Genomic DNA, 13281 nt, shown 5'->3' with positions numbered 1-13281 from the left:
GAGCAGGAGAGGGTCAGGGGCTTTTAGGATATATGTAGAGTGTGTGTGTGTGTTTCTTACCCTCCATTGAGTGTGGGCGTCAGGCCGAACAGGGTGCAGAGCCCCACAGACATAAGCAGAGAGCTGAGCACTGTTACCACGGCAGCCAGCGCCAAGCCCCATTTTGACTTCACCATGTCAATCTTACCTGGAGAGAGGAAGAAGTAGAGTTAGCATAGACAGAGTTTACACACACTGGGAGGAAAGAGTTAGCATAGACATAGTTTACACACACTGGGAGGAAAGAGTTAGCATAGACAGAGTTTACACACACTGGGAGGAAAGAGTTAGCATAGACAGAGTCTACACACACTGGGAGGAAATAGTTAACATAGACAGAGTTTACACACACTGGGAGGAAATAGTTAACATAGACAGAGTTTACACACACTGGGAGGAAATAGTTAACATAGACAGAGTTTACACACACTGGGAGGAAAGAGTTAACATAGACAGAGTCTACACACACTGGGAGGAAAGAGTTAACATAGACAGAGTTTACACACACTGGGAGGAAAGAGTTAGCATAGACAGAGTCTACACACACTGGGAGGAAATAGTTAACATAGAGTCTACACACACTGGGAGGAAATAGTTAGCATAGACAGAGTCTACACACACTGGGAGGAAAGAGTTAGCATAGACAGAGTCTACACACACTGGGAGGAAATAGTTAACATAGAGTCTACACACACTGGGAGGAAATAGTTAACATAGACAGAGTCTACACACACTGGGAGGAAAGAGTTAGTATAGACAGAGGCTACACACACTGGGAGGAAAGAGTTAACATAGACAGAGTCTACATACACTGGGAGGAAAGAGTTAACATAGAGTCTACATACACTGGGAGGAAAGAGTTAACATAGAGTCTACATACACTGGGAGGAAAGAGTTAACATAGGACTCTGTCTAACACCCACACTACAAAGAAGAATGTCTCTCAGTATGAGAGTTTATGCAGCTTTTAGTTGAAATGAGGTTTGTGCACTGTACATATTGCATGTGGTGTGTATGTGTGTGCATGCCAGCATATTGTTTGTGTTGGCACACATTGGTGAGTCTTATCATGGTAGATTATTATGGTGGACTACAGTGTTCCTGTGTAGGAGATTATCCCTGGACGAGACAGGACCAGCCTTGGCTAGGACTCAGTCACACACACACACACACTAATCTGGACCTTGGCTCTGTGGCCTTGACTGGGCACCTGGGAAGAATATCCCAGTGAAAACGAGACGCCCACAAAGCAAGACATCCGACTTCAGCATTTCTTTTGAAACCAACCCCCCCCCCCCCCCCCCCCCAGCTTTAGTAATGGGACACATTACTTCAAGGAAGAATGGATGGAAAGAAGGATGCATCTTTAACTAAATGAAACTAAGCCAACTCTTTCAGATCAGTGCAGATGAAGGGAAGCTCTTTAGACTATTGAGATGCCCCCGTGGCGCCCAGACTCCAGTCAGAGACTTACGTGTGGAGAAGTAGATGTAGGCGAAAAGTATGATGTAGGTGGTGACCAGGGGGATGAGCTCGGCCATGCCTATCTCCTCCTTGAAGTGCACGTGCACCATGTGGTCCTCGCGTAGGCTGCAGTTCACCGAGGGGTGCAGCTGGCGGAGACGTGCCCGCAGGCTAGACAGGAACCTGGCGTCGTAGCTGCCCAGGACCATGGTGATGGTGTAGGTGACCACCCTCTTCCTGCTGTACAGACTCACCCCTGTGTGTTTCACCGGGACGCCAAACAGCAGGTCTAACACACACACACACACACACACACACTTAGCATTGAACAATATCAGCATTACCAGTCTGCCTGACATTAGTTGGGGCCAGAATATGTGAGCAGTGAGGAGCGTGCCCAATTTGACTGGAACACGGAGCGAGATTCCCAAAAGGCTGGAGCGTCAGCCATCTTGCCCGCTCCAAAAAAGTAGCGCTCACTTCAGGAGCTCAGGGCATGTCCATCCCAGCATGCATTTGTAGTCTACTTGTGTGCTGCTATAGCCCCATGCTTTAGCTACAGCCACGGAGTTCACTAAATATTTTTTTATAAAGAAACTGATAAAACACACAGGTGCAAAATCAAGTTGACTTACAAAGATGAAGAGCAAGAGAAGGAGTTTGTTGATGTAGTGTCTACAACTAGAGAATCATTGTGGAATCTGAAAAGATGCGTATCCCGAAAGCATGACCGTATACTACATCCATATGCTAAAAGAAAGGAACAAGGTTTGTAAATAACTAACTGTGTCATTGTAGCAAAGTATTTATAAACAAAAAAATCTGATCCCTTAATAGAGATAAATTAGGCCACAAATATTTTGGCCCAACAGGCCTGGTACATTCCCACTTTCAAGGAGCTTTCTGTTTTGATTGGGTTAATTTGCCTAAAAACCTTTAGGCCTACCTATAGAACATTTTTAAAACAACTCTACATCTCAGCTCAGCCTGGCAAGAGTGGCCAAAGGGGTGTTTAGCTTCCCCAGTTGCTTTGCAAGTGTGGAGAGGATATTCTCCGCTGCTGGCTCGCTCTCCAGGCACCATCGCATGAGCCTGAAGCCACAGACTGGCGTGTATTCAAAACATTTATTAAAAGGCACTGTAGACAGACTAATAAGGCATTTTTCATTTCGTTTGCATTTAATTCTAAGTAAGTCACAGCCTAAATGCCACATTTATAGACTACAATGATTTAATACAACTAAATGTTGTTTAAATGCTGAGCACTATGTTCCTACCAGCCTGGGGTTGCATTCACAAATGCTTCACAATGTATTTCTTTGTAGGCTGCAGCCTTGAAATAATTGAAATAATAGCCTAAATAATTAGTTCCTTCATAGGCTCCATGTCTGGCTCCTGACCTGTTTAGAGTGTTTATATGCTGTTTAATATGACATGTAGCTTATTTGGAATGATGTTCACTTCTTACATTCATCTTCACATGTTTATTCAAACAGCTTTCAGTCAAATCCATGTGGTTTGGTTTCAACACTTAAAAAACAATTAGTACACCATAGTGCCCCCAAAGCTCATCACTAAGCTGAGGAGCCTGGGACTAAACACCTTCCTCTGCAACTGGATCCTGGACTTCCTGACGGGCCGCCCCCAGGTGGTGAGGGTAGGTAACCACACATCTGATCCATGCTGATCATCAACACGAGGGCCCCTCAGGGATGCGTGCTCAGTCCCCTCCTGTACTTACTCCCTGTTCACCCATGACTGCATGGCCAGGCACGACTCCAACACCATCAATAAGTTTGCAGACGACAGATGTAGGCCTGATCACCTACAACGATGAGACTGTCTATAGGGAGGAGGTCAGAGACCTGGCAGTGTGGTGCCAGGATAACAACCTCTCCCTCAACGTGATCAAGACAAAGGAGATGATCGTGAACTACAAGACGGGGCTCTAGTGGAGCAGGTTGAGCGATTAAAGTTCCTTGATGTCCAATTATCATGATCCAAACACACCAAGACAGTCGTGAAGAGGGCACGACAACCCCTATTCCCCTTTGGAGACTGAAAAGATCTGTCATGGGTCCTCAGATCCTCAAAACGTTATACAGCTGCACCATCGAGAGCATTCTGACTGGTTGCATCACCGCCTGGTATGTCAACTGCTCGGCCTCCGACCACAAGGCACTACAGAGGGTAGTGCATATGGTCCAGTACATCACTGGGGCCAAGCTTCCTGCCATCCAGGACCTCTATACCAGGCGGTGTCAGAGGAAGGCCCTAAAAATTGCCAAAGACTCCAGCCACCCTAGTCATAGACTGTTCTCTCTGCTACCTCACGGCAAGCAGTACCGGAGTGCCAAGTCTTGGTCCAAAAGGCTTCTTAACAGCTGCTACCCCCAAGTCAAATGGCTACCCAGACTTTTTGCTTTGAACCCCCCACCACTACCACCTTTACGCTGTTCCTACTCTCTGTTTATTATCTATGCATAGTCACTTTACCTCTACCTACATGTACATATTACCCCAATTACCTCGACTAACCTGTGCCCCCGCACATTGACTCTGTACCGGTACCCCATGTATATAGGCCATCACTGTAAATAAGAATTTGTTCTTGACTGACTTGCCTAGTTAAATAAAAAGGTTAAATAAAATACAAATAGGTCAAATATAGCCTCGCTACTGTTATTTTATTGTTGCTCTTTAATTATTTGTCAACATTTATTTTTCTTAAAACTGCATTGTTGGTTAAGGGCTTATAAGTAAGCATTTCACTGTAATCTGTTGTATTCAGCGCATGTGACAAAAACTATTTGATTTGATTTGTAGATCCAGGTAGTCACAAAAATAGACGGGTGTTGGTTCAATTGTGATTTTAATGAATGGAGCGAATTTGGCGCGGGTCTTTAGTGGAAACTACATGGAGCGCAAGCACCACTCCATTAGTGATGAGTGGCTCTGCTCACACGCTCTGGTTGGGGATCAATGAGCATTAGCCAAAGGGATACAAAAGGATGATTCCTTTGCTCTGCCCTCCATTTACCTCACCCCTCCCGGCCCTTCCTCCCCTCTCTACCTCTCAGTGTGGCGGAGGTGTGCAGTCCTTTGGGTTCGTGCTGGTGGACGGTCTTCAGCAGGTCGGGGTCAGAGTCAAACAGCTCCCGCTGGTTCTGCCAGTAGTTGCCGGGGGAGACCAGCAGACAACCGTGCTCCGGAAGCACTGTCTGCATACGCCGTAACCCCGGCAACAGGTCCGTCACCTGCAGGCAGAGCGCCTCCAGGCTCCTGACCCCAGAACTGCAAAGAGACGAAAGGTAAGTCCGGTCAAGTCAAGGTGCATTTTAAAACGGTAGAGAAAGCTTGAGGTGGGGGAGAGACATCGGATGTGCGTGTGTAGTTTCCCATACCCGTCGTTGTGTACATGGTTGCGGATCTCCTCCAGCAGGCTGAATACGCGGCCCAGTGGGGAGCGGAACACGTCCACAGGGACCAGCGTACTGTCCCAGGGAGACACAGCTGCCTTCACCAGGACCTGCTGGATGTAGGCCACCGGAGGACCCCGATACTGGAGGAACAGAGCCATAGAGGGTTTTGAAAAACATGACAGAGAAGCGGATGAGTTTGTTATTTTACAGTCCCTTTTTCAGCTGGTATTTCAAACACTCAATGCAATTGGTAACTACCTGGTACCAAATGGTACTTAGTGGTGTTAGGTTTATTTTTTAAAGATCATGATATTACAAATGTACCATGTAAACAGTCAAGCCATGTGGGTACTGTAAGTGGGGTGATCTTTTGACCATGAGTCTTACCCAGTCAGGCCGCTCGCCGAGGTCTCCCTGGGGCTCATGGGAAGGGACGGTATAATCTCGGACCCGTGTGGTGAACTCCACCGGCCCGGTCCCCGGCAGAGGCAGCCGCAGCAGGGGGTAACTGAGAGAGGGGGGAGAGAGCGATGACTTGGGAGAACATGGGAGTGGAGAATAAGTGACAGTGTGGTCTGAATATTAGTTACAGGCTTGAGTATTGTGAATTATTATCCCAGCACTAAAATACACACCCTCTACCAAAATGATAATTTCCTTACAGTTAAACGTACACTGAACAAAAATAAACGCAACATGCAACAATTTCAAAGATTTTACTGAGTTACAGTTCAAATAAGGAAATCAGTCAATTAAAAAAAATTCATTAGGCCCTAATCTATGGATTTCACATGACTGGGAATACAGATATGCATCTGTTGGTCACAGATACCTTAAAAGAAACGGTAGGGGCGTGGATCAGAAAACAAATCAGTATCTGGTGTGACCATTATTTGCCTCATGTAGCAAGACATCTCTTTAGCATAGAGTTGATCAAGTTGTTGCAAAGTTGCTGGATATTGGCGGGAACTGGTACAAGCTGTCGTACACATCGTTCCAGAGCATCCCAAACATGCTCAATGGGTGACATATCTGGAGAGTATGCAGGTCATGGAAGAACTGGGACATTTTCAGCTTCCAGGAATTGTGTACAGATCTTTGCGACATGGCGCTGTGCATTATCATACTGAAAAATTAGGTGATTGCGTCAGATGAATGGCACAATAATGGGCCTCAGGATGATGTCACGGCATCTCTGTGCATTCAAATCGCCATCGATAAAATGTGATTGTGTTCATAGTCTGTAGCTTATGCCTGCCTATACCATAACCCCACTGCCACCATGGGGAATTCTGTTCACAATAGCAAACCACTCGCCCACACGACGCCATCTGCTGGTACAGTTGAAACCAGGATTAATCCGTGAAGAGCACACATCTAATGTGAGCATTTGCCCACTGAAGTTGGTTGCGATGCTGAACTGCAGTCAGGTCACGACCTTGGTGAGGACGACGAGCACGTTCCCTGAGATGGTTTCTGACAGTTTGTGCAGAAATTCTTCAGTTGTGCAAACCCACAGTTTCATCAGCTGTCTGGGTGGCTGGTCTCAGACAATCCCACAGGTGTAGGCTAATTGCACGCTCCCTCAAAACATCTGTGGTATTTTGTTGTGTGACAAACCTGCATATTTTAGAGTGGCTTTTTATTGTCCCCAGCACAAGGTGCACCTGTGTAATGATCGTGCGGTCAATTAGCTTCTTGATATACCACACCTGTTAGGTGGATGGATTATCTTGGCAAAGGCAAAATGCTCACTAACAGGGATGTAAACAAATGTGTGCACCAAATTTGAGAGAATTTCGGGGATCTTTTATTTTAACACATGAAACCAACACTACATGTTGCGTTTATATTTTTGTTCAGTATAATAATACATGTATGTGTATATAAGCATCCCTGAGTGTGCAAGTGTGTGAATGTCTGTGTAAGTGAAAAAAATAAGTCGGTGCCACTGCCTCCTCTGTTGGCAGATTTAGCATTAACTAGAGACCGACCACCCGTTTCCCTGGGAAGAGGTTGGCTCTTACGAAACACACTGAGATTTACAAGATTTAGTAGACCGATACACTCGCACGTGCACAATTGCATGCCCCACACACTGACACAGGAACGAACACACACACTTAATGAGAAAAGGATTGAAGGGGTTTAGCGTTTAATATGTATGCCGATACCATATCCACTCATGAATGTGTGTTTGTAAAACATGAGTCTACTAATGCTCACTAATTCCACCCTAATGCAAGAGTAAGTAAGTACAACCTTTCATCCCAGGTTGTCATCGTCTTCACTCAACCATTCTCCTAGAAATGACCACTTTCTAGGGCCCATTTGCCCTGTGAACAAACTCATTTTAAATGAGGGAAAAAAACGAAGAAAACCAACAAGTGCATTAAGTTCAAGGGCGCCTCCAAAATTCATGGAAAGCTACGAGGCTACTGAGGCTAAGACAAACAGCCAGAGTGACAGTGCTGCATTTGTCTGTCTCTGTTAGGCCATTGGGTACACTTTACCACGACTGGAAATGATGGCGACAGCCTGGCAATACTGTAGCAAAGGGATGAATGTAGGTACAAATTTGGAGGACGCCAACCATAACCAGTTAAAATCTCTTAAAATCTTATTACCCCTCGTGAGGAGACTACCCCACTGTGAAGGGTATAGGCCTTGCTCTGTTGCCTTCGAAGTTGAAGCCCACTTCCATAGACGAGCAAAAGCATTTCAAACCTCTTGAATAATTAACTAAAGATTCCAACAGGGCATTGGGAAATTGATTTTCAGGTGAGGACTGAACACACTGAAACGTTTATGGGTGTTCTATACACTAAACACTGTCAATACTGACTCAGTATCCCTGACCTGCACCACATCAAAATGTGCAGTTTGCATAGTTCCAAAGTATAGTACAATAAATACAATATTTTTGGTCACATACACATATTTAGCAGATGTTATTGCGGGTGTAGCGAAATGCTTGTTTTTTTTAATAGTGACGTGACTGACAGTGTTGCTCAGTATCTAAGTGCTTGAACACTCTTTCATCCTGGTTCTTTGGCAGCCTGTCAGGCCACGGGATACAGATTTCTCTTTGAGGACACTACACCCTCTCTCCCTCTCCCTCTCTCTAAGGTCACTGTACTGCCACAAAGGGCTTTTGTTTTGCAGCAGGAGCCCCCACCTCCTGGGAGGCAGATGGAGGGCCAGGAACACACAGATAGGCCTATTCTCCAGGGGTCACTTTCTCACAGCCCTCTGCTGTGTCTCTCTTTTTAACTCTGCTTCCACCCCTTTAATTCCCTGCACTCAGTGCAGCCGTCAGCCAGCCGTGCTTTTGGCAGTGCACTGCTGCCTCCACGGTTCCATGCTGTACCGTATTCGTTCCATCCTGTCCTGACTTCTCATCTGTGACCTTTCAACTGTGACGGGGTTGACCTCTAATGTGGAACTCTGAGGTGGAAAAGTGTGTGTTCTGTTCCGAGTGCTGATTTATGTGTATGGCTATGGCAGTTTCATTTAGTTGACTGGGTTTTGCAGGGCCTGCTCCTTTTTCTCCCACCTCTGTTGTTGACCTCTTTTTTTATTTTTTTATGTTCATCCATCTGCTTCTCTTCTATTTTACTGACCTACCATCTCACCTCTGCCCATGTGGATAGACAAAATACATACAATCCTTTCAAAACCTGCCAAAAACATGTTCAGAGAAACCAGTACAAGAACTCTCACATATAATCTCTTGAAGATGCACACGCCCATCCCCAGAACCCGCTTCCCTCATAGACACTCCCCTTCCTCAGACGTACCAGCAGGCGAGAATACTGGCAGAGGTGAAGAGGATGATGGGCACCGGATAGGAAGCGCAAAGCAGCCCATGGCGGTAAAACGCCGCCGAGATCTTCTCTCGCAGCCGCTCTCTCACCGTCATCCTGGAGGGCGGGGTCAGCTGCCGGCCATCGGGAGGGCGAACGAGGACGGAGTGCCGTGGGGCATCCAGGGACCTAGGGAACCACAGAGACGAGAGGTGTGGGTTAACACAAACTCAGAGATACCATGGTTGGGGTCAATTCAAATGGAATGCAGTCAATTCAGGAAGTGATTTGAATTGAAAATTAACAAATGGAAAAAGCTTTGAATTAAAGCATAGAACATAGGTGCCCTTTTTAAAATTATTGACCTGGAATGTCAGTTTACTTCCTGAATTGACTGCCTTAATTTTGAATTGACATCAACCCTGGAGGATACTCGGCACTCACCACATAATCAGCTGCTGCTGAATGTAGCCTGTGTTCATGTTGCTTTGGACGAGTCTGCCTTATTACCAATTTATTACACAAAACACCTCAAACCTATATATGGTCACACACTGCAGAAACCAAAGAGAAGCCCTCACTAACTCCCTGTCCCATCAGAAACACCATAGATATCACGTCCACATTTCCCATCCCTAACACCACCACAAGATATTTGGTCTTACCGGTACGTCCCATGTACAACCTCCATTTAGCGCCAACCTTCCCAGATTGGCTAGGCTACATCACAGTATCTTCTACCCCCCACCCTCAGACAAATGCAGCCCTGCCACAGCATCTATCTAGCTAGTTGAGTTACTGTCCCAGACAAACTCAGCCCTGCCACAGCATCTATCTAGCTAGTCTAGTTACTATCCCAGACAAACTCAGCCCTGCCACAGCATGTATCTAGCTAGGGTAGTTATTATCCCAGACAAAATCAGCTCTGCCACAGCATCTATCTAGCTAGTGTAGTTATTATCCCAGACAAACTCAGCCCTGCCACAGCATCTAGCTAGTGTAGTTACTATCCCAGACAAACTCAGCCCTGCCACAGCATCAATCTAGCTAGTGTAGTTACTAGAGGTCGACCGATTAATCGGAATGGCTGAATAATTAGGGCCGATTTCAAGTTTTCATAACAATCGGAAATCGGTATTTTTGGGCGCCGATTTTATTTTACATCTTTATTTAATCTTTATTTAACTAGGCAAGTCAGTTAAGAACACATTCTTATTTTCAATTACGGCCTAGCAACGGTGGGCTAACTGCCTCGTTGAGGGGCAGAAAGACAGATTTTCACCTTGTCAGCTCAGGGGATCCAACCTTGCAACCTTACAGTTAACTAGTCCAACGCAATAACGACCTGCCTCTCTCTCGTTGCACTCCACAAGGAGACTGCCTGTTACGCAAATGCTGTAAGCCAAGGAAAGTTGCTAGCTAGCATTAAACTTATCTTATAAAAAACAATCAATCATAATCACTAGTTAACTACACATGGTTGATGATATTACTAGATATTATCTAGCGTGTCCTGTGTTGCATATAATCTGACTGAGCATACAAGCATACAAGTATCGAAGTATCTGACTGAGCGGTGGTAGGCAGAAGCAGGCGCGTAAACATTCATTCAAACAGCACTTTCGTGCGTTTTGCCAGCAGCTCTTCGTTGTGCGTCAAGCATTGCGCTGTTTATGACTTCAAACCTATCAACTCCCGAGATGAGGCTGGTGTGACCGAAGTGAAATGGCTGGCTAGTTAGCGCACGCTAATAGCGTTTCAAACTTCACTCGCTCTGAGCCTTGGGGTGGTTGTTTCCCTTGCTCTGCATGAGTAACGCTGCTTCGATGTGGTGGCTGTTGTCGTTGTGTTGCTGGTTCGAGCCCAGGGAGGAGCGAGGAGAGGGACGGAAGCTATACTGTTACACTGGCAATACTAAAGTGCCTATAAGAACATCCAATAGTCAAATGTTAATGAAATACAAATGGTATAGAGGGAAATAGTCCTACAATAACTACAACCTAAAACTTCTTACCTGGGAATATTGAAGACTCATGTTAAAAGGAACCACCAGCTTTCATATGTTCTCATGTTCTGAGCAAGGAACTGAAACATTAGCTTTCTTACATAGCACATATTGCACTTTTACTTTCTTCTTCAACACTTTGTTTCTGCATTTAAACCAAATTGAACATGTTTCATTATCTACTTGAGGCTAAATTGATTTTATTGATGTATTATATTAAGTTAAAATAAGTGTTGTTGTAATTGTCATTATTTAAAAAAAGTTAAAATTAAATCGTCCGATTAATCGGTATCAGGTTTTTTGGTCCTCCAATAATCGGTATCGGCATTGAAAAATTATAATCGATCGACCTCTAGTTACTATCCCAGACAAACTCAGCCCTGCCACAGCATCTATCTAGCTAGTGTAGTTATTATCCCAGACAAACTCAGCTCTGTCCCAGTTGCCTTTCTTTAAATCGGAAAAGGTGCCTTTCTGTCCCAGTACCTGTTCAGGGGGAAGTCTGGCTGCCTCTCACGCTCTCTCGTGCCTGTTTGGCCTAAGTCCTCCAAAAGCACCGGATTTTAAAGGTTTCACGGAGATCCCTGGCTTAAAACAACAGAGCCCTATTTCAGGCACCACAGCCAAAGTGTGACTGACTGGCTCAGCTCTACCCCCTGAGTACTCTGGAAACATTCCTGGGGGAATTTAGCCTACCTCTGGAGCGGCTTGATCTTCCACTATAAATACTCTATATACAGTAAACACAGCAGGCAGCAACACACACACATACCAACAAATGGGTAGAGGGTAAACCGACGGTTGAATTGAATCAGAGGCCTCGAGTGCCGTGACTCACCCCATTTCTACGTTGCTCTACATTTTGACCTGATATCTAGCCTGTAGGTCCCATTATGCCCTGTGCGTCCATCTCCTCAGTCCTTCCCTGGTGTTGTGGTGCAGGAAAGCGAGGCCTAAGTTGGCAGGTGCTCAACAACATCTCCGTCAGTGAGTTAATCCGGGATAGGAAACGCCACAACGAGGCTCACAGGTCTACGCCCCCACCCTCTCTACCTCTTTTTCCCTAGTCTCTCCATCCTGCAGCTACACGGGTGAGGAAGACTTAACAGGTCTGTACACACGTCAGGCAGGCAGTCAAGTCAGTCTGCACATGACAGTGAGTTTATTTTAATTTTACCTTTATTTAACTAGGCAAGTCAGTTAAGAACAAATTCTTATTTTCAATGACAGCCTAGGAACAGTGGGGTAACTGCCTTGTTCAGGGGCAGAAGGACAGATTTTTACCTTGTCAGCTCGGAGATTCGATCTTGCAACCTTCCGGTTACTAGTCCAATGCTCTAACCACTAGGCGACCTGCCGCCCCAGTCGCCAGTGCATACCTCAGACTAAGGCATTTTAAGACAAAGAAAACGACTGACCCAGCCAGCAATACCACAGAGACTTTATGATGCCAAGTCTTGAGACATGTGCCACTATGGATTCCAGTAGCCCAGCTCAGGGAGGGGGCAGCAGTTTACCTTCAGTAGGCCTACCTGCTTAACCACTCATACAGCACACAATACAGCTTCTGACAAGACAGAGCATGTCATTATGTTCCAAAAGCACTTTTGCGAGAACATCAGGGACCAAAATGCCTCCCAAAACTATCAACCTCTTGCAAGTTCCCAGGAAATGGAAATACGATTATAATTTAAATGGTGCGTACCGGTAGGCTACATTTTCCCAAAATTTTGCACACGCTTCTCTCAGAAACATGTTTGTTAGCTCATGGAGGAATTGGTAACAGAGTTACACAAGACTAGGCTTAAGATTTCATCATATGCTGCTCGGAAGAAGAGTGTGCCTGAAGAATAATAAATAATAAATGCTTACCTCCTAACGATGCTTCCTAAAATCCCCAGTTTGAAGGCATCGCTGGATCCTATACAGTCCATTGCCATGATCCACACCTGTGTAAAGGGTCTTAAAACCCAATGTAAAAAAGCTAAGACTCCTGGCAAGTAGCACCATAAATGCAGGGATTTTAGGCTGCATTGAGAAGCAGCACGATTGTATTTCAGATCCCTTCTCCCATAGTGAACTGAGCACTTGCTCCTCAACTCTAATGCACCATAACTGTACAGACCATTCTTGAGTCAATGTCAGCTGGGACTAATGCCTGCAGGCTTTATTGCGACAACTCATTTACAGCCACCCATTTACAAACACACAGGGAGCAAATTGGCCCAGTCAATCAGTAACCACTATTATGTCATCGAAAATGGCAAAAACCCGGTCCAAAAACTACAATGAAAACGTTGAGTGACCCGTCACAAAGGCTTTAGTGATGAGACACAATGAACATTTAAATGAGAAAAATCAGTGGGCCTATGTGTATTGTGCACAAAAAAAAACTCCTTAACATTCACATACTGAGTTGAATTAAATATCAGCTTTTTTTTTAAAGAAAATTGTATGTAACGTGAATGTGTGGGCGTGTGTGGCTTGAACATGCATGAAACATACAGTAGGTGAATGAATGTGAGAAGTGTAAAAATGTGAAAGT

The 13281-nt window shown here is 45.3% G+C and overlaps 1 protein-coding gene across 1 annotated transcript in view; it reads right to left on the bottom strand.

The window, feature by feature from the left end:
* The window catches only part of LOC115141045 (sterol regulatory element-binding protein cleavage-activating protein-like), a 28203-nt gene extending 15306 nt beyond the window's left edge, over positions 1-12897 (bottom strand). The window contains 7 exon segments of the mRNA XM_029679623.2: positions 61-187; positions 1514-1792; positions 4577-4797; positions 4908-5065; positions 5313-5433; positions 8726-8920; positions 12609-12897. Coding sequence (XP_029535483.2) covers positions 61-187; positions 1514-1792; positions 4577-4797; positions 4908-5065; positions 5313-5433; positions 8726-8920; positions 12609-12676 — 1169 coding nt within the window. The 5' untranslated portion in view covers positions 12677-12897.
* Positions 12898-13281: the final 384 nt, after the last annotated feature.

The sequence above is a fragment of the Oncorhynchus nerka genome, linkage group LG14, assembly GCF_034236695.1.
Source record: "Oncorhynchus nerka isolate Pitt River linkage group LG14, Oner_Uvic_2.0, whole genome shotgun sequence".
NCBI classification, from domain to species: domain Eukaryota; kingdom Metazoa; phylum Chordata; class Actinopteri; order Salmoniformes; family Salmonidae; genus Oncorhynchus; species Oncorhynchus nerka.
The sequence above is the reverse complement of the archived record's forward strand: the minus strand, read 5'-3'. Positions and strand labels throughout refer to the sequence as shown.